The sequence below is a fragment of the Pristis pectinata genome, chromosome 1 (genome assembly GCF_009764475.1).
Source record: "Pristis pectinata isolate sPriPec2 chromosome 1, sPriPec2.1.pri, whole genome shotgun sequence".
Taxonomy (NCBI): domain Eukaryota; kingdom Metazoa; phylum Chordata; class Chondrichthyes; order Rhinopristiformes; family Pristidae; genus Pristis; species Pristis pectinata.
This window is the reverse complement of record NC_067405.1, coordinates 94,723,404-94,744,890: the sequence shown is the minus strand read 5'-3', so window position 1 is coordinate 94,744,890 and position 21,487 is coordinate 94,723,404. Positions and strand designations below refer to the sequence as shown.

The 21,487-nt window shown below is 44.7% G+C and overlaps 1 protein-coding gene across 5 annotated transcripts in view; it reads left to right on the top strand.

The window, feature by feature from the left end:
• smoc1 (SPARC related modular calcium binding 1) overlaps positions 1 to 21,487 on the top strand; it is a 230,342-nt gene that overhangs the window by 193,379 nt on the left and 15,476 nt on the right. For all 5 annotated transcript variants that reach the window (XM_052016872.1, XM_052016879.1, XM_052016864.1 and 2 more), the window contains one exon: positions 4,267 to 4,511. In XM_052016872.1, the coding sequence (XP_051872832.1) occupies positions 4,267 to 4,511 (245 nt within the window). The remainder of the gene's footprint in view (positions 1 to 4,266; positions 4,512 to 21,487) is intronic.

Sequence of the window (21,487 nt, the reverse complement as noted above, 5' to 3'; positions counted from 1 at the left end):
GCAGAGGCTAGTAGGGTGTAAGCTGAGTACTGATGAAGAACCTCGACCTGAAATGTTGACAAAAATTCATACCATCTGTCCTCTTTTAGTAAGTTGGCATGGCTAACAATTCATTTAGGAGACACAAGAGATTCTGCAGATGCTGGAATCTGGAGCAACACACATAAGATTCTGGAGTCCTGATGAAGGGTCTCGACCCAAAACGTCAACTGTTTATTTCCCTCCATAGATGCTGCCTGACCTGCTGACTTCCTCCAGCATTTTGTGTGTGTTGCTAACAATTCATTTAGATGTTTGCTGGTGGCGTTTCAAAAGAGCTTGTGGCCAGATTCAATCTGACGAAGTTCTTCCAGTCATGGCGTACTGACCGCAGTGAACTGTTCATTCTTGCACTGAATGGAATGAAGATTCACTCAAATGTCTGGAATAATGAAGCTAATGGCACCCAACTCTTATCCCATCATCGGGTGAAACTTCGAGACATGAAAGGGGGATGGGCTACTCATTTCCAGCAACAATGACAACTCCAACATGACAAGATGTCCCACTAGAGCATTACATGATTAAAAGTTAACACTGCTTCATACAAGGCATCAGGACAGCTATCAAAAGCCTGGTCAAGGAGCTATAGCCTCCTCCTGTGCCGTAAATTGTTACTTGTGCAAGCATGTTCATGCAGGCTAAGAAAAAGCTGGCTCATCTGACCCCACTTCCCAACTTTTGGTCTAAAACCTTATGGGTTAAGGCCCTTCAGTTGCACAAGGAGTCACTTTTTGAATTCAGCGAGGGCTTCAGGTGGCCTGCTCTGGAACCTCACCACTCTTTGTTGACAAAGGTTTTCCTGTGGTCCCCTCTAATCCTCCTCCCAATTAACTGAAATCAACATCCCCTCATTATCAGCCTCTATGACACAGAAGATGGGCCCTTCCCATTCACTCTCTATAAATGAATCTTATACACCTCAATTAAATTTCCATCTGACCTGTTTTATTCCAAATAACATGCCCCTTAATTGTCTTCTCTTGGCACTATCTTCATAAACTCCCTCTGTAGTTGCTGTAATGCTCCCACATCCTTCCTGCAATGCACTTCTCAGAATTCTACCAGTTACTGTGCACTCCCTTGTCTTGTTTACCCTCCCGGGTGCACTTTCTTACCACCTCAAGGCAGCAGGAGGCCACTTGACACATCTGGTCCATGCCAACTCCTGGCAGAGCAATCCCATTCCTCTGTGATGAGCTGGGTGCCATTAGCTTTACTATGCCGGATATTTGAATGAATTTTCATTCCATTCAGTGCAATCTCATTCCTCTTACTTTCCGGTTGCCCTGCGACTTAGTTTTTTTGTACATGCCCATCGAGAATTGCCCTATGATTCTTTTGCCAGTCAACTACAAGGTAATTTATAGCATCCAATTATCCTACCAACCTGTACGTAGTGTCATAGAGTGACGCAGCATGGAAGCAGGCCCTTCGGCCCAACTCGTCAATGCCGACCAAGACGCCCATCTAAGCTAGTCCCATATGCTCATGTTTGGCCTATTTCTCTCCAAACCTTTCTTATCCATGTTAGTGTCTAAGTGTCTTTCAAGTGTTGTTGCTGTACCTGCCTCAAGCACTTCCTCTGGCAGCTTATTCCATATATGCACCACCCTCTGTGTGGAAGAAGTTGCCCCTGGGGTTCAATTTAAATTTTTCCCCTCTCACCTTAAACGTACACCCTCTAGTTTTTGATTCCCTTTCCCTGGGAAACAGAGTGTGCGCATTCACCTGATCTATGACCCTCATGATTTTATACACCTCTGTAAGACCATTCCTTGATCTCCTACGTTCCAAGGAATAAAGTCCGAGCCAGTCCAACCTCTCCCTGTAACTCAGGCCCTCCAGTCCTGGCAACATTCTCATAAACGTGTGATGTGGGAAGAAACCGGAGCACCTGGAGGAAACCCACGTGGTCATGGGGAGAACATGCAAACTCGGCACAAGAGAGCCCAGAGGTCGGGATTGAACCTAGGTCCCTGGAGCTGTGAGGCAGCATTGCTGAATGCTATGACCTCGTGCTGCCACTCTGAATTCTATTTGCCATTTTTCTGTGCAGCTGACCAGTCCACAGTGATCATCCTCACCATCAATCACATGACAGTTCTTTGCTGACTTAATCATCCCCTTATATATTGTTCTGAATCATTGATGTGCAAGAGAATAGATATTTATTAGTCACATGTACATGGAAACACACAGTGAAATGCATTGTTTTGCGTTACTGAGAACGTTCTGGGAGCAGCCGGCAAGTGTTGCCGCTCTTCCGGCGCCAACGTAGAATGCCCATAGCTCCTAACTGGTACGTCTTTGGAATGTGGGAGAGGAAAGAGCGACGGAGAGGTCGTGGAGGGAATTAGTGCTTGTGGTCAGAGCAGTAGAGAGCAAATTGTTAGCGGTAGGCTGAAGGAAACGAGAGAGGAGGAAGTGCTGAGCCCTTGAAAGTTGAAGGCTGAAGGTAAGGTCCATGGGGAGACAAGGGGAAGGGGATTTGAATGCTGCTAAGAAAACTTCAGAGGCCCCATGGACCAAGGGTTAGTGAGCATGGGTGATGAGTCAGAAAGACTTGGTATGATTTAAGGCAGGATAAGGCTGGGATAGATTTGATGAGATGATGTTTCAGGCTGGGGTAAAAGATGAGTGGCTGGTCAGAAATAGTTGAATTCAGAATTAGAGTGGATGAGGAAGTGAACTATTTTTCTGTAGGGCCTTCTAATTTCCCAATGTGACTTCGTGCCGGTAACATGGAAATGTGTGCCGTCCCTGGGCTCACTGATGAGACAGCCTTCTACATTGCAGCACCCTACTCTCAGGAACAGCAGGATCTCAACACAATTGGCAGATTGCCATGAAACAATGAGGGGCTCTTTTGCAGGGGACAGTGATGGCAAAGCCAAGTAAATTTAAGGTTCATGCAAGCTCGAGTTCTGCTATCCTGAGGCACGCATTTGTGGATTCACTAATTCACTCAAAGAAATGCAAGCATTTGCTTATCTGGCATCAGATCAGCTAAAATCAACCTTCAATCAACGTGTATTTGTGTGTATCCATCTACAATGTCTGTGGCCCTGAGGACCCAATGATTCCCTTGAGAGGTAGATTGATAAATAGGCCCTGTATCATGGTGGACCACCATATTTGTGTGCTCACCATGCCCTTCAGGAATTTGAGGTGGGAATTCCAGGATTGTCTCCTGTCTGATCTGCGTGCCTGCCGTTTTCCCAGTAGCAGGAATGCTGGCTTCCCACAGTGATGTAAATTGGACCGACTTGTGGTACCATGGGCTCACACAACCTTTGTAGCGGTTAGTGCAACGCTTTACAGGGCCAGCAGCCCGGGTTCAATTCCGGCTGCTGTCTGTAAGGAGTTTGTACGTTCTCCCCGTGTCTGCATGGGTTTCCTCTGGGTGCTCAGGTTTCCTCCCACATTCCAAAGACGTACGGGTTAGGAAGTTGTGGGCATGCTATGTTGGCACTGAAAGCGTGGTGACACTTGTGGGCTGCCCCTAGAACACTCTATGCAAAAGATCCATTTCACTGTGTGTTTCGATGTACATGTGACTAATAAAGATATCCTATTGGAGGCCTGATAACTGTTCTCCACCTCAGTTTAAACAAATTGAGTGCAGAGTTCCATTTGCCTGCTTGAGTGAGTGGTAAAAGTCCAACAGCATTGCCCATGTCCCTAGGCTAATGTTTACCCCTTAGCCAACACCAGTTAGACATTTATCTCACTGCTATTAGTGAGACCTCAAGGTGAACCAATTGGCTGTTTATTCTACCCCCCTCCCCCCAAACAAAAAATCAGGGACTAAACTTCAAACATTATTCATTGGCAGTGAAGTGCTTTGGGTTACCTCAGGTCCTTGAATTTGCTATGCATTTGTGGTTCCTCCTGCAGAATGGGGGTGCTCAGCCCAAATGTCGACGTCCAATTGTCTGAAAGCCTTTAATAATAGCTAGGTTTTTAAACAAATCATGATACTTGCTTAATGGAAAATAAACCATCGAAGCCTTCCTCTAGGCAGCTTTATTTCTCGAGTATTAATTGTCAGTTGCATTCAGTACCAATGCACCACTAATTTTGGTTGTTCTAGGCAGGTTAATGAAGATGAAACTATATAAAGCCAGCGGTTGTCTCCAGGGCTAACAGAGTGTTTCAGCTATGTCCATTCATTGTGCTAGCTGCCACTTACAACTGACAGGGCCTTGGTGTTTTTTGACGTAGGTTTCCTGAGCCCGATCCAAGCCACACTCTAGAGGAGCGAGTTGTGCACTGGTACTTTGGTCAGCTGGACAAGAACGGCAGCAACAATATCCACAAGAAGGAATTGAAACCTTTTAAGCGCTTCTTGAGGAAGAAAGCCAAGCCAAAGAAATGTGGACGGAAATTCACCGATTACTGCGATTTGAATGAGGACAAAACCATTTCGCTGCACGAATTGAAAGGATGCTTAGGAGTGAAGGAAGGAGGTGGGTAACTATTGTAACTGAAGTGATCAAGCATTGCACACTAAGCCAGTACAGTAACAGTGACAAACCATCACCTAGTGCACTTTCCAACATTAGCATGGGGTGTAATACAAGTGAACTAGATATTAGTTGGCATTCCAACTAATAAAATCTCTTTTTTTTCTGCTGGGAATGGAAGATGTGCCTAGCCTGACCTCCCGGGCCTGTCTCCCTGCTCTGCATTTTGCAACTCTTACATCCTTATGTCTTTGTTCCGGCTCTCTAACTGCTCCCATTCATTCATTGACCAGATAGCGTTCTTTACAGTTTACATGGTCACCCTAGTTTTACCCTATCAAAGATGTTCCCTCCTTTCTCTGCAACTGAAGGAGCTTTTGTCTCCTTTCCAGTTCTGTCAAAGGGTCTTTGACCTGACATGTCAGCTCTCTTTTCCCAGAGATGCAGCATGACCTGCTGAGTATTTCCAACATTTTCTTTTTTTTACAATAAAAACTCCTGTCTGTCAGCCCAGTAGAAATTCTCAAAAAGCAAAAGAAATCACAAATGTTGGAAATCTGAAATTAAAAATAGAAAGGTACCCAACAGGAGAAAAGTAAACATTCCAGGTTGATGACCATTTTGATGATAGGTCACTGACCTGAAGCATTCTGTTTCTCCACTGATGCTGCCTGACCCTGCTGAATGTTCTTAATTATGTAGATATTCTCTCTCTTTTAAGGACCTGATTCATTACTTGTGATTTTTGTAATTTGTTCATTGACACCACAGACATTTCTGAAAATATTTGTAATATTACAGTTGTTTCTTTTCATATTTGAACCAATTTATCAATCCTTTCATTCTATGATCATGTAAAACTGATGCATGTTGATTGCCTGATATATCTCCATAAATAAGCTCCTCAGTGAATTATACCTGAACAGCAATTTTTAAGCTTGGCAAAAACTACAGGAGGTGGCCCTCCCCCTGCTTTTAGCACTGCCACTTTGTCTTTCCAATGTATTCTTAAAGAAACTACACAGACCAAAAGAGTTCGTGTCAAGTAAAGGGAAAATATAAACCAAAATTTCAAACAGCATGTGCTTTCAGTACAATACTCCCACTTTTGCAACTATGCTGATTTTGTACAATATCTCTTCAATTTGGGAACATGGTGTGCCTTATGATGCCCATCAGTATGGGTTTCCATTTGCATTATGAGCAGATAAGTGATCCAGTAACATGAACAGGAACAGTAACATTGAGCCAGTAACATAGGTTCACGATTATATCCAATATCATGGATTTATGAAGAAATCCAATGACGTGGGTCTTAAGGGAGACACAATTGCTCTGGGGGACTACTGCTGCCTCACAGCTCCCAGAATCTGGGTTCAATCCTGATCTCAGGCAATATTTGTGTGGAGTTTGCACGTTCTCCCTGTGACCGCGTGCAGTTTGCCCGGTTGTTGCAGTTTCCCTTCACATCCCAAAGATGTTAATTTACTTATCCATTGTAAACTACTCCTGGTGTAGGTGAGGAGTATGAGAACTCAGGTGGAGTTGATGGGCAGGGGAGAGAGTACACGTTGCAGGGTAATAGGGCCCACATACGCTCAATGGGTTTTTGTGTCATTAAAAAAAAATACAAGGATGTAGATATCAGGGCAGCTTCATTTAATGGCACAAAAGACTACTGACATGAAACCACATTGCAATCCCTTTGTGGTTCCTGGGTCAAAATCCTGGAACTTTCTGATGGTACCTTCACCAAGTGATCTTCAGTAGTTCAAGAAGAGAAGTGCCTCCTCGCAAACCATTAATTCTTAACCGGTCTAATGTCTGCAGAAGTTTCATTAATACACCTATTCAGTGCTGAGGTAGAATTTTGTCTCTGCAAGCACTCTGCAGTGGTCAGTCTTACTAATAGTCACTGAGAGTAGATTAATGTAAGCTTTACCTTCATTGCTTCTGTCATCACCTGCTGCAGCCCAGTCTGGTGGCTTTTTCTCAGAGTCAGTTCTCTCGGTGGTGGTGTGAACAAGCCACTCTTGGTGTTGAACATTGTACCCTTGACACCCTTGGTGTCTCTTCAGAGTTTTGTTCAACATGGAGGAGCCTTGATCCATCAGCTGAGGGAGGACAGTAGTTATTAATCAGGAGGTATTCCTCCTCTTGTTTGACCCCATGCATGAGACATCATGGAGTCTAGAGTCGATGCTAATGATTCCCAGTACTGCTTTCTCCTCACTGTACTCGCCTCTCCCAGTCTACCCTAGCGGCGGGACATCTTGATGGGGGAATCTGAGATACTGACCGGAAGGTTTAGTTCTGGACCATGACTCTGTTGGGCTATTGCTCATTTGGTCTCTGGGCCAGTCCTCTTGTTTGGCACATCCCCAGCTGAGTGAGGAAGACTAGTGAGATCGACTGGACTGTAAAAGCCTTTCTCATGATTGCCAGTTCTTCCAGTTTTATTCTTGCTATGGTTTTTCACAGTGACCTAATACAATTGAATGGATTGATATAGAGAACAGAAAATTATGGCACTCAGGCAGGTTGTTCGGCCCATCTTGTCCAGACCGACTAATGGTGCTCTCCAGCCTAATTCCATTTCCCAGCATTTGTTACGTAACTTTGTAAATTACAGCACATGAACTGTATTTCAGAGCATTTTTAAAATCATAGACATGCCGCCCATAACAGATGGAATAAGATGACTAATGGCAGTGGGTCACCTTTGTCGTGGCAGGTAGTGGTCTTATTTTTGATCTCTGGTTTGTGTTTTCTACCTCTCGTGGTGGAATCCAGGCCTCACTACGTTCTGGGTGAAAACATTCTTCATCTTTGCACCAGTTACTTCAAATCCACACCTCTTAGTTATTGGCTACGCTGCCAAGGGAGAGGGGTCCTTTTGATCCACCTTGAGAGGCCTAGGTAATTTTAACATAATTTAATTCCCCCCCCCCCCCCCCCCCCCCAGTTGTCTCTGTTCTTCAGAAAAATATCCCAACCTAGTCAATCCTTTTCTCAAAGTTAAAATGCTGCATTTATAGCAGTATCCTTATATGTCTGCCCCTTTATAATCCAATCACACACTCCTTGTAGTGCTGGGATGGGAATTGTACACAGTGCTCTGTGGTTTAATTAGTGCTTTACAGTCTAGCATAATCTCCCTTATACACTGTGCCTCAGCCAATAAAGCAAAGGATGTTCAGTCCATTATCTCTCCACCTTCACACTTATCTGTACACTACCACTTAATATGTATTCTTTTGGCTTGTTTCCCTCCCTCAAATGTATTCTGCAATTCTCCAGATTGAATTCTCTTTGCTACATTAGAATGGGTAATCAATCCATTGATACCTTTCTTCAGTGTACAGTTTTCTTCCTCACGGCCAGTTTTAACCATTAAGGGATCATTGATGGATATGTGTATATATATCTCACTACAAGCATGGGGCTTACCTCTTCAGCCCTGCTGAACTTCATTGGTAACGGCATTCCTGACACAAACACATGTTGACCTTTACTTTCCATCACCGAATCAATTTTGGATCCAAGTTAGCACTTTCCCTTGGTTCCTCTTGGTTTCTTTATCAATGGGGCGTTGTCAAAAACCCTGCTAAAATACAAGCAAAGTATACTCTGACCTTTTCACTTACCTCCTCAAAAAGATCAATTAATTTGAGTTCGTATAACCTTCTCTTAACAGTCTAAGCTTGTTGTCTTTTGTTAACTTGTGCCTTTGTAAATGACAGTTACTACTGTCCTTAAGAATTTCTTTCCAGTAATTTGTCCACCACAAAGCTTAGGTCAAAGTAGATTTTATTGTCATGTGCACAAGTACGTGTATGCACAGGTGCAATAAAAAGTTTGCTTGCAGTGGCATCACAGGCACATATAAGCAGCATTCACAAGAAAAAACAAATTAAACCTAAATTATACACAATTCTTACAAGAAAGAACACAATTAGAACAAAAAAAAAAGTCCATTGTAGTGCAAAGTGGTCATAATGTTGCTATACTGTAGTGATTAGGGTTGTGTCGGTTAGTTCAAGAATGGAATGGTTGAAGGGAAGTAGCAGTTCTTGAACCTGGTGGTGTGGGACTTCAGGCTTCTGTCCCTCCTGCCCGATGGTAGCTGTGAGAAGATGGCATGGCCCGGATGGTGGGGATCTTTGATGATGGATGTTGCCTTCTTGAGGCACTGTCACATGTAGATACTACTGATGGTGGGCAGTGATGTGCCTGTGATGTATTGGGCAGAGTCCACTACTCTCTGCAGCTTCTTATGTTCCCATGCATTTGAATTGCCGTACCAGACCATGACGCAACCAGTCAGGATACTTTCAACAGTACATCTCGGTGACAAGCTTAATCTCCTGAGAAAGTAACGACGCTGGTGCGCCTCCCTTATGATGCATCTATGTTGACCATCTTGTAATCATTAGGTCTATCCCGTTCTTCCTTCTTAAACATTGGTAGAACATTAGCAGTCCTGCACAAGCTTGCCTTTATCCCGATCTGTTTAAACCACAATAGTAGTTGTGCCTAAACTGCAAGGGCACCAATATCCTTGCAGGAAGGTTTGCTAGTACTACTTGGGAGTGTTTAAACTAGCATGGCAGTGGGGTGGGAACAGGGCAGTGGGTCAGCAAGTGGGAGGGATTGAGGGGAAGGTAGAGATTAGGTCAATGAAATTGAATAGGTAGAAAGGGAAGGGCCAGGTTAATGAACACATTGGGATTGATGATCTGAAGTGTATTTCAATGCAAGGACTATAATGGGTAAAGCAGCCTAACAGAGCCTGGATTAGTATATGGAACTATGATCTGTAGCCATTACGGAAACTTGGTTGAGAAAAGGGCAAGACTGGTACCTGGCCACTCCAGGGTTTAAATGTTTCAGATGTGATAAAGAGGAATCTTGGAGAAGTGGAGGAGTCGTACTACCGATCAGAGAGAATTTCTCAGCTGCACTTAGAGAGGTCATCCTAGAGGGCTCATCCAGCAAGGCAATATGGGCAGAGCTCAGGAATAAGAAAAGTGCAATCGCAATGTTGGGGTTATATTGTAGGCCTCCCAATAGCCAGCGGGAGATAGAGGAACAGATAATTCAATAGGGTGGTTGTAGCAGGAGAATTTAATCTCCCCAGTATTGACTGGGACTCCCTTACTGCCAATGGCTTAGATGGGGCAGAATTTGTTTGGTGCATTCAGGAGGACTTCCTGAAACAGCATGTAGATTCTGCAACCAGGGAAGGGGCCATTCTAGGCCTTGTATTTGAAAATGAGCCTGGACAGCAGACTGGAGATTCAGTGGGGGAGCATTTTGGGAACAGTGATCATAACTCTGTAGGTTTTAAGGTAGTTATGGATAAATTTAAGGCTGGGCTTCAGGAGAAGGTGTTAAACTGGGGAGGGCTAATTACAACAGTATGAGACAGGAGCTGGGGGGAGCAGACTGGGAACACTTGTTGTTGGGTAAATATATATTTGATATGTGGGAGTCTTTTAAAGACCAACTGGTTAGAATTCAGGATCAGCATATTCTTGTGAAGGTAAAAGATAGGGATGGCAAAATTCGGGTACCTTTAATGACAAGAGACGTTGTAAGTTTAGTCAGAAAGAAAAAGGAAATGTATGTAAGGCTTAGAAAGCTGAAATTGGACAGGGCTCTTGAGGAATATAGAGGAAGCAGGAAAGGACTTGAACAAGGAATCAGAAGTTCTAAAGGGGGCCATGCAATACTCTTGACAGGTAGGATTAAGGACAACCCCAAGGCATTTTACACATACATTAAAAACAAGAGGGTAGCTAGGGAGAGGGTAGGTCCACTCAAAGACAAAGCCTGGAGCCAGAGGAAGTGGGCAAGGTACTGGGTACTTCATGTCGGTGTTCACCAAGGAGAAAGACATGGATGAAAGTGAGCTTAGGGAGCAGTATGTTGATATTCTAGAGCGTGTTGATATTAAGAAGGAGGAGGTGTTGGGTCTCCTGATGAATATTAAGGTGGATGCCCCCAAGGGCTGATGGGATCTATCCCAGGACACTGAGAGAGGCAAGGCAGGAGTTTGCTGGGGCCTTGACTGAGATCTTTGGACCGTCATCAGCCAAAGGCGAGGTCCCAGAAGACTGGAGAATAGCCAATGTTGTTCCTTTGAAGAAGGATAATAGGGACTAACCAGGAAATTTCAAGCCAGTGAGCCTTACAGCAGGGATAGGAAAATTATTGGGGAAAATTCTTAGGGACAGGATTTATTCATATTTGGAAAAGCATAGACTTATTAAGGATAGTTAGCATGGCTTTATGCAGGGTAGGTCTTGTTTCTCAAACTTGATTGAGTTTTTTGAGGAGCTGACAAGGGTGATTGATGGGTGTAGGGCAGTGGACTTCACTAAAGGATTTGACCAGATCCCTCATGGCAGGCTGATCCGAAAATTTAATTTATATGGGATCCACTATGAGTTGGTAGGTTGGATTAAAAATTGGATTGACCATAGAAGACAGGATAGTGGTGAAAGGGTGTTATTCTGACTGGAGGTCTGTGACCAGTGGTGTTCTGCCAGGATCAGTGCTGGGACCTCAGTTGTTTGTAGTACACAAATGATTTGGGCTGGTTAGTGAGTTTGCGGGCAACACCAAAAAAAATGATGGAATTGTGGAGAGTGAGAAAGGTTGGTGGGCTGACAAACACTCAATTTTACACAAATCCTAACCTAACCCATTTTACTGTCCACACGTTCCCATCAACGCCCCCCAGATCCTACCACTCACCTGTACACTAACGACAATTTACAGTGACCAATTAACCTACCAACCCACACGTATTTTGGGATGTGGGAGTGAACCCGAGCTCCCGGAGGAAACCCATGCAGTCGCAGGGAGAACATACAAACTCCACACAGACAGCACCCAAGGTCCCCTATACATCAATGTTCCCATGGGCCCTTCTTCTTTGTAAATACTGATATGAAGTACTCATTTAGTACCTTGCCTGCTTCCTCTGGCTCCATGCATAAATTGCGTCCTTTATTCTCGAGTGGACCTACTCTTTTCGCTGGCTACCCTCTTGTCTTTAAATATATGTATAAAATGCCTTGGGATTCTCCTCTCAAGAATATCTTATGACCCCTTTTAGCCCTCCTGATCCCTTGTTTAAGTTCTTTCCTGCTTCCTCCAGGGCCTTGTCCAATTTCAGATTTCTAAACCTCTCCAAATGTTATATGTACAAGTTACCAAATGCTGCTCCTTGTACTTCAAGTTGTCACAGTGCCCAACAATGACCCTGCATTTACATGAGGGCTCCCAGGTTAGTCTCTCAGTGTCTTGCTGTCTTATAGTCCAATACCCCAACCAGGTGTCCAGTTATCACACATGAACATGTCTGTTGGCCAAATGACAATGTTCATCAAAGCCTGGCCCAATTGTCTGAATTCAACAGTCATGCACTTGGCAGCTGGCTACTTCATACCGATTTGTGGCCACGTGTACCGACCTTAGAGTTATCTTTGCCCAGATCGGTTAATTAAGAAGCGGCAGGCCTTGAACCTAAATGCTGCCCGGTTTCTGTTGGACTGTTTCACAATGACTACCAATGGGGCAATAGAGAGAAGCAGGCAAAAGATGTCAAGAAATGCTGAACAATAAGATTGATACCACGATAAAATGATGATAGTTATTCATAAGTGCTGGAGAACAAACGAGACAATTTGCCAGGAGAAGTGTTACGTATGCAAGATTTTTTTCAAGTATAATTGGAACAAAATTTATGAGTAACAGCATTTTTAAAATGTTCAGATCTTAAAGTATCAAAATGAGTTTGATTGCAAATCAGCTACAGAATGGTCCAAATTTGTCTTGAGAATTGATGGCTATTGAATTTGTGTGCTTCAATCAAATTTTTAAAATCTTCATTAAGTTTTACTTCACATTTACAGACAAAAATATGAAAAACAAAGCTCCTTGGCAGCTGATATTCTTATCTGGCTTTTCAATTTTATGAAACATTACATATTGGTAGATCTGCCTTTCTCATACGGAAGAATACAAAATACACTGCACTTTAATTCATCATGAAGCACTTTCTGAAGCTTCTGGAAGACACATTAAAGCATTATATATAAGGTTTTTTATCATTAAATTTGCCCACCAAGTACTTCCCTTGCTCATCACCAAAGTGGCTGTGGTTCAAAGAAAAGGGGAGGGATGTAATCAGGGACTGGTGAATGAGGCCCATGTATTTGTTTTCAATTAAGTGCAAGCTATTAAAATCAATCCAAGAAATCACAGGGGCTCAGTGTCACCGATAGTAATGCTTATCTCCTGTACGATGCGATCCATGACACAGTCAAGGACAGGTCTAGCTACCCTTTGTTGTATGTAAGCCAAGCATTCAACAGTAGGCAATGTAAAGAGGAACATCATTGTTCTGTGTTAGAGGGCCAACTGTATCCAGTGTGTTACCACATGTGTATCTAAGTCCTCATTTTTCAAACTGGACTAATCTATTTATCAATAGAACTGCAGTCTAGTCCTTCATCATTCAAATTATTTATGGACAGCCCTGCAATGAACTGGAGGTGGGCACAGAGCTCAATTCACAGCAAACAGGTTAATAATTCAGCAAAATCAATCATCTCCAAATCTTGCTTGCTCTTAGTAGATCGGGACCTTGATTTTGTCTGACTGGCACAGGTTTTTATTAAACTATGTATCATTTTTGTAGACTTCCCCTGGACATTTTCCAAGGCCACTTTCTCATCCACTGCACAGGTTGACCAAAACTAGGCACAACATCCCGGATGCAGTCTGATCACTGACTTGCATGTTAAAATGATATTCATTCATTTGTATTGAATGGTTCTATCAATGCAATCCAATATCTTTTGCTTTAACTATAGATTTCTCCACGTGAACACTTGAGTTCAAATGAGTACATGGAGATTCCAAACTATGGGTAATTGCAGAGTCCCAAATTCAGTCTTGTAGTTACTAATCAACAGTATTGGCTTAATTGACTTGCATATGAGAATATTATCCATTGCCACTGCTTTCTGCTCCTCCTCTGGATGATTTGTAATCTCTTAACTCCTATCAGATTGTTATTGTTACAGTTGGCACAGCTTCTTTAGTTTGGAACGAAACAGTGTAAATTTTAAATGCGCCCTCAAATTATAGGCAGGAGGCCCCAGCTTCACTCTCTGTACTGAATCAGCCTGAGTGATGGTGTAGGTGCAACAACTAGCTTCCCTGTTTCAATGTAAGGGCTTCTGACAGCTAATGGGGGATATGGGGATAGTTATGCTTGTCTGTTGGACAAAAGAGTGCAGATTGTTGGGTTCTGGGATAAGACCTTTAAGTCAACTAGCCTGCTTTACTCAACATCTGCAAGGCTGCCGTTACCTGTGGTTGTGTGTGGTGTGTGAGAGAGAAGAATGAGATTCAGAAGTAAAATAAACTAAAGTATCACATCATCCAACCAGATGCACCAAAGTACAGGCTATACTAGACCTGGTACTGTGCAATGAGGTAGGACCTTGTAGTAACGGTGTCCCAGGATAGCAGTGATTATAATATGATTGACTTTTATGTTCGGTTTGAGGAAGAGAAGAATGGATTCAAGATTAGTATTTTAAACTTAAATAAGGGCAATTATAAGACATTGTAGAGATAGATAAAGTGAACTAGCAACGTAAGGGATCTATCAATCGAGAATCAGCGGCAGGCATTTAAAGTCATCTTTCAGGGAAAAAAAAGTAGATACAGTTTAAAGGGTGAGGGGGAAAAGAATCAAGGGGAAAATCCAGCATTAGCGCTCAAGTAAAACAAGGTAGTGTTAAACTTAAACAAAAGGCACAAAGCTAGGTGGCAGATCGGAAGATTGGACAGAATACAAGTGATAGAGTAATAACTGTAAGACAATTAAAGAAGGAAAACCCAGAGTCCAAGATGAAGACTAATGTTTTAAACATAGATAAGGGCAATTATGAGGGCATGACAGCAGAGCCAACTGAAGGCAGTTTAGGGGATCTGCCAATTGGGATGGGCCACACAGTGGTGCAGCTTGAGGTGTAGCTGTCAGTAACTCTGGTTTGATCCTGACCTTTTTTGCTGTGGGTGTGGAGTTTGAACGTCCTCCCTGTGACCAAGGGGGTTTCCCCTCGTGTTCCAGAGACGTGTGGGTTTGTAGGGTTATAGAGTCATAAAGTCGCACGGCATGGAAACTGGTCCTTTGGCCCAACTCGTCCATGCTGACCAAGATGCCCACCTGAGCTAGTCCCATTTGCCCACTTCTGGCCCATATCCCTCTAAAGCTTTCCTATCCATGTACTTATCCAAATGTCTTTTAAATGTTGTTATTGTACCTGCCTCAACTACTTTCCTTGGCAGTCCATTCCATATACGCACCACCCTCTGCACGAAGAAGTTGCCCCTCAGGTCCCTTTTAAATCTTTCCTCTCTAACCTTAAACGTATGTCCTTTAGATTTTGTTTCCTTTCCCTGGGAAAAAGGCTGTGTGCAGTCACCCTATCTATGCCTCTCATGATTTTATACACCCCAATAAGGTCACTCCTCAGTCTCCAAGGAATCTTCCAAGGAATAAAATCCGAGCCTGTCCAATCTCTCCCTATAACTCAGTCCCTTGAGCCCTGGCAATATTCTTGTAAATTTTCTTCAGATTCAGGTTTATTATCACTGACATATGTCGTAAAATTTGTTGTTTTGCGGCAGCAGTACTGTGCAAGACATAAAGAGCTAAAAATTACTATAAGTTACAAAAATAAATAGTGCAAAAGAGGAATAACGAGGTAGGGTTCATGGACTGTTCAGAAATATGATGGCGGAGGGGAAGAAGCTGTTTCTGAAACATTGAGTATGGGTCTTCAGGCTCCTGTACCTCCTCCCCGATAGTAGTAATGAGAAGAGGGCATGTCCTGGATGGTGAGGGTTCTTAATGATGGATGCCATCTCCTTGAGGCACTGCCTCTTGAAGATGTTCTCAATGGCGGGGAGGGTTTTGCCTGTGATGGAGCTGGCTGGGTCTATAACCCTCTGCAGCCTCTTTCAACCCTGCGCATTGGAGCCTCCATACCAGGCGGTGATGCAACCAGTCAGAATGCTCTCCACCGTATATCTGTAGAAATTTACAAGAGTCTTTGGTGACATACCAAATCTCCTCAAACTCCTAATGAAGTAGAGCTGCTGGTGTGCCTTCTTCGTGATTGCATCAGTGTGTTGGGCTCAGGATAAATCCTCTGAGATGTTGACACCCAGGAATTTGAAGCTGCGATCAGGAGCGGGAGGCCAGCGAATGGAAGCAGCCGAGGAGTTCCGAAGAGAAGTTTTTTTTTCTTCTAATCAGTTTGGGGATAGCGGGGAGTAAGTGCGCAGGCGCGTGACGTCAGTCGTTAGCACGCGCACAGTTTAAAAATAAGACTGCCATATCCAGCGGGCAGCGTCGGAGTGGGCAGCTGAGTGAGAGGGAGCAGAGTGTTTTGGGCTTTGGCTCAATGGGCTTCAGCTTAAAGGAGCAACGCAGGTGAGTAGCTGGTAAGTAAAGGTAAGGTTATCTGTTATAAATTATTAAGTAGGAAAAAACTAGGTGGGGGAAAGAATTAGTTCAGATGGAGGACATGGTGGTGTGCTGCAGCTGCTTGATGTGGGAGCTCGTGGACCTTGCTGTGGTCCATGATGACCACGCCTGCAATAAGTGCTTGAGGCTGGAGGGACTTCGGCTCAAACTTGATGAGCTGGAGTTGCAGCTTTAAACACTGCGGAGCATCAGGGAGGGAGAGAGTTATGTAGATACTGTACATCAGGAGACAGTCACCCCCCCCCCCCCCCCCCCTTAGAGCAGGTACTTCTGGGGTCCAGGAAGTAGATAGAAGGGTGACTGTCAGGGGAGAGAAAAGGAAAAAGAAAACAAACAGGCAGATAGAGCAGAGGACCCCGGAGGCTGTTCCCCTCAATAACAGGTTTTCTGCTTTGGAAGCTGTTGAGGGGGATGACCTGCAGGGACCTAGCAGCAGTAGCCAGGTCTCTGGCACTGGGACCAGTCCTGCAGCTCAGAAGGGAAGGGAGGAGAAGAGGAAGGCAGTCGTGATAGGGGACTTGATAGTCAGGGAAACAGATAGGAGGTTCTGTGGCAGTGAGCATGAATCCCGGATGGTATGTTGCCTCCCATGTGCCAGGGTCTGGGATGTCTCTGATCGGGTCCACAGGGTTCTTGAGCGGGAAGGAGAGCATCCAGAAGTCGTGGTTCATGTTGGTACCAATGACATAGGTAGGAAGAGGGATGAGGTCCTGAAAAGTGAGTTTAGGGAGCTAGGCAGAAGGCTGAAGAACAGGACCTCAAGGGTAGTAATCTCGGGATTGCTGCCAGTGCCACGCGATAGTGAAGGTAGGAATAAGAGGAGATGGCAAATAAATGCGTGGCTGAGAAGCTGGTGCAGGAGGGAAGGTTTTAGATTTTTGGATCATTGGGATCTCTTCTGGGGAAGGTGGGACCTGTACAGAGAGGATAGGTTACACCCGAACCAGAGGGGGGCCAATATCCTTGCTGCCAGGTTCGCTAGGGTGGTTCGGGAGGATTTAAACTAGTTTGCGAGAGGGATGGCAACCAGAGGGATAGGTCAGTGGAAGATGGGGAAAAGTCAGATCTAACAGGTGGAGAGGCTTTGAGGAAGGAGAAGCAGAGTACAGGCTATAAAAGTAGAAAGGTGGATGGGCTAAAGTGCATTTACCTAAATGCAAGAAGCATCAGGAATATGGGTGATGAACTGAGAGCTTGGATAAGTACATGGGACTACAATATTGTGGCTATTACAGAGACATGGCTGACACCAGGGCAGGAATGGATATTGAATGTTCCTGGTTTTCATTGTTTTAAAAGGGATAGGGAGGTGGGGAGAAGGGGGGGGGGCGATACTGGTCAGGGACAATATTACAGCTGCAGAAAGGGTGGATAATGTAGAAGGATCCTCTCTAGAGTCAATATGGGTGGAAGTTAGGAACAAGAAAGGAGCAGTTACTCTACTGGGAGTATTCTATAGACCCCCCGGTAGCAGCAGGGATACCGAGGAGCAGATTGGGAGGCAGATTTTGGAAAGATGCAAAAATAACAGGGTTATTATCGTGGGAGACTTCAACTTCCCAAATATTGATTGGCACCTGCTTAGTGCCAAAGGTTTTGACGGGGCAGAGTTTAAGTGTGTCCAGGACGGATTCCTGTCACAGTATGTTGACAGGCTGACTAGAGGGAATGCCATATTAGATCTAGTTTTAGGTAATGAACCGGGTCAGGTGACAGATCTCTCGGTGGGTGAGCATTTGGGGGACAGTGACCACTGCTCCATAACCTTTGGCATTGTCTTGGACAGGGATAGGAGCAAAGAGGATGGGAAAATATTTAATTGGGGAAAGGCAAATTATGGGGCTATAAAGTGAGAACTTGAGAGTGTAAATTGGGATGATATTTTTGAAGGGAAATGTACTATGGAGATGTGGTTGATGTTCAGGGATCTCTTGCAGGATGTTGGAGATAAATTTGTCCCAGTGAGGCAGAGAAGGTATGGCAGGGTGAAAGAACCATGGGTGACAAGAGAGGTGGAACAACTAGTTAGGAAGAAGATGGCAGCATACATAAGGTGTAAGCAGCAAGGATTCAGAGTAGCAAGGAAGGAACTTAAGAAGGGGGCATGAAAAGGCTTTAGCAAGTAGGGTTAAGGAGAATCCCAAGGCTTTTTTCTCGTACGTGAAGAGCAGGAGGATGGCTAGAGCAAAGGTAGGTCCGATTAAAGACAAAGGTGGTAAGATGTGCCTGGAAGCTGTGGAAGTGGGTAAGGTTCTCAATGAATACTTCTCTTCAGTATTCACCAAGGAGAGGGGCCTTGATGACGCTGAGGACAGTGTTGGTAAGGTTAATGTTCTGGAGCATGTAGATATCAAGAGAGAGGATGTGTTGGAGCTCTTAGAGAATATTAGAACAGATAAGTCCTCGGGGTCTGACGGAATATTCCCCAGGCTGCTTTGTGAGGTGAGGGAGGAGATTGCTGAACCGTTGGCTAGGATCTTTGAATCCTCGTTGGCGACAGGAATTGTACCGGAGGATTGGAGGGTGGCGAATGTTGTCCCCTTATTCAAAAAAGGTAGTAGGGATAGTCCAGGGAATTACAGACCAGTGAGCCTTACGTCTGTGGTGGGTAAGCTGTTAGAAAGGATTCTAAGAGATAGGATCTGTGAGCATTTAGAGAATCATGGACTGATTAGGGACAGCCAGCATGGCTTTGTGAAGGGAAGATCTTGCCTCTCAAGCCTGATAGGGTTCTTTGAGGAGGTGACCAGGAAGATTGATGAGGGTAGTGTAGTAGATGTGGTCTACATGGATTTTAGTAAGGCGTTTGACAAGGTTCCACATGGTAGGCTTCTTCAGAAGGTCAGAGGCCAAGGGATCCAGGTAGGCTTGGCCGTGTGGATTCAGAATTGGCTTGCCTGTAGAAAGCAGAGGGTTGTGGTGGAGGGAGTGCATTCGGATTGCAGAGCTGTGACTAGTGGTGCCCACAGGGATCGGTTCTGGGACCTCTACTTTTTGTGATATTTATTAATGACTTAGATGAGAGGGTGGAAGGGTGGGTTAGCAAGTTTGCAGATGACACAAAGATCGGTGGTGTAGTGGATAGTGTGGAGGGCTGTCGAAGCTTACAGAGGGATATTGATAGGATGCAGAGCTGGGCTGAGAAGTGGCAGATGGAGTTCAATCCAGAGCAGTGTGAGGTGGTACACTTTGGAAGGACAAACTCCAAGGCAGAGAACAAGGTTAATGGCAGGATTCTGGGCAGTGTGGAGGAGCAGAGGGATCTGGGGGTCCATATCCACAGATCACTGAAAGTTGCCTCACAGGTGGATAGGGTAGTTAAGAAAGCTTATGGGATGTTAGCTTTCATAAGTCGGGGGAATGTTGCAGCTTTACAAAACTCTGGTTAGACCACACTTAGAGTACTGTGTCCAGTTCTGGTTGCCTCATTACAGGAAGGATGTGGAGGTGTTGGAAAGGGTGCAGAGGAGATTTACCAGGATGCTGCCTGGATTAGAGAGTATGTATTATGAGAAGAGACTAAAGGAGCTAGAGCTTTACTCATTGGAGAGGAGGAGGATGAGGGGAGAGATGATAGAAGTATACAAAATGTTAAGAGGAATAGATAGAGTGGACAGCCAGCGCCTCTTTCTCAGGGCACCAATGCTCAATACAAGAGGGCATGGCTTTAAGGTAATGGGTGAGAAGTTCAAGGGGGATGTCAGAGGGAGGTTTTTCACCCAGAGGGTGGTTGGTGCATGGAATGCGCTGCCTGGGGTGGTGGTGGAGGCTGATACATTGGTCAAGTTCAAGAGATTGTTAAATAAGCATATGGAGGAATTTAAAATAGAGGGATATATGGGAGGAAGGGGTTAGGTAGTCTTAGGTGTGGTCTGAAGGTCGGCACAACATGGTGGGCCGAAGGGCCTGTATTGTGCTGTATTGTTCTATGGTATGGTTTTGCTGTTGTCTAGGTGCTCCAAAGCAAAGTGGAGAGTCAGTGAGATTGTGTCTGCTGTAGACCTGTTGTGGTGGTAGGCAATTTGCAGCGGGTCCAGATCCTTGCTCAGCCAGGAGTTAGTTCCAGCTCTGACCAACCTCTCAAAGCACTTGATCACAGATGTGAGTGCTACTGGGCGATAGTTGTTGAGGCAGCTCACCCTGCTCTTCTTGGATTGATGCCCTTTAGAAGCAGGTGGGAACCTCCAACTGCAGCAGTGAGAGGTTGAAGATGTCCTTGAACACTCCAGCAGTTGGTCGGCACAGATTTTCAGTACCCTGCCAGGTACACCATCGGGGCCTGATGCCTTTCGTGGGTTTACCCCCTTGAAGGATGTTCTGATGTCGGCCTCTGAGACAGAGATCACAGGGTCTTCAAATGCTGTGGGGATTTGCACAGGTGTAGTGTTATTCTCTCTTTCAAACATTCATAAAAGGTGTTGAGCTCTCAGAGAGTGAAGCATCACTGTCATTAATGCTGTTAGGTTTTGTCTTGTACGAAGTAATGGCATGCAAACCCTACCACAGCTGTCGTGCATCCGATTGTGTCTCTAACTTCACGTGGAATTGCCTTTTCGCTCTCACGACGGCCTTCTGTAAGTCGTACCTGGACTTCTTGTAGGATTCTGGATCGCTGGTCTTGAACATCACAGATCTATCCCTCGGCAGACTGTGAATTTCCTGGTTCATCCAGGGCTTCTGGTTTGGGAAAACTTGGTATATTCTCAACAGCACACACTCATCCACACAGGTCTTGATGAAGTCAGTGACGGCCATGGCATATCCATTCAGATCCGAAGATGAATCCCTGAATATGTTCCAGTCCACCGATTCAAAGCAGTCCTGTAAACGATCCTCCGCCTCCCTTGACCATACCTTTGCGGTCCTTACCTCTCGTGCTGCACTCTCTCTCCAGCTTAATGACGTCTTTCCTATAGCAGAATGACTAAAACAGTACACAATAATTCAAGTGCAGTTTCACCAACATCTTGTACAACATAACGCCCCAGTTTCTACACTCAGTGCCCTGACTGATGAAGGCCAGTGTGCCAAACGCCTTCTTCACCACTCTGTCTACCTGGTGCCTCTTTCAGAGAACTATGTACTTGTATTCCTAGGTCCTTCTGTTCTACAACACTCCCCCTTTCAGGTTAATTGGCCACTGTAAACTGCGCCTGGTGTGTAGGTGAGTGGCAAAATGTGTTTTTTTTGGGGGCGGGGAGCGGTTGCAAGATGGAAAGATGGGGAGAATAGTTTTGGATCAGAGGAAGTGGGTGTTTGATTATTGGTGACCTGAAGGGCCTTCTTCCCATGGTGTATGACTCTATGGTTCTTAACTAAACTAAGCTAGAAATATTAAAACAAATAGTAAAAGTTGTTTAAAAAGAGTTAACAGAGTAAGTGTTCGTCCTACAGAAAG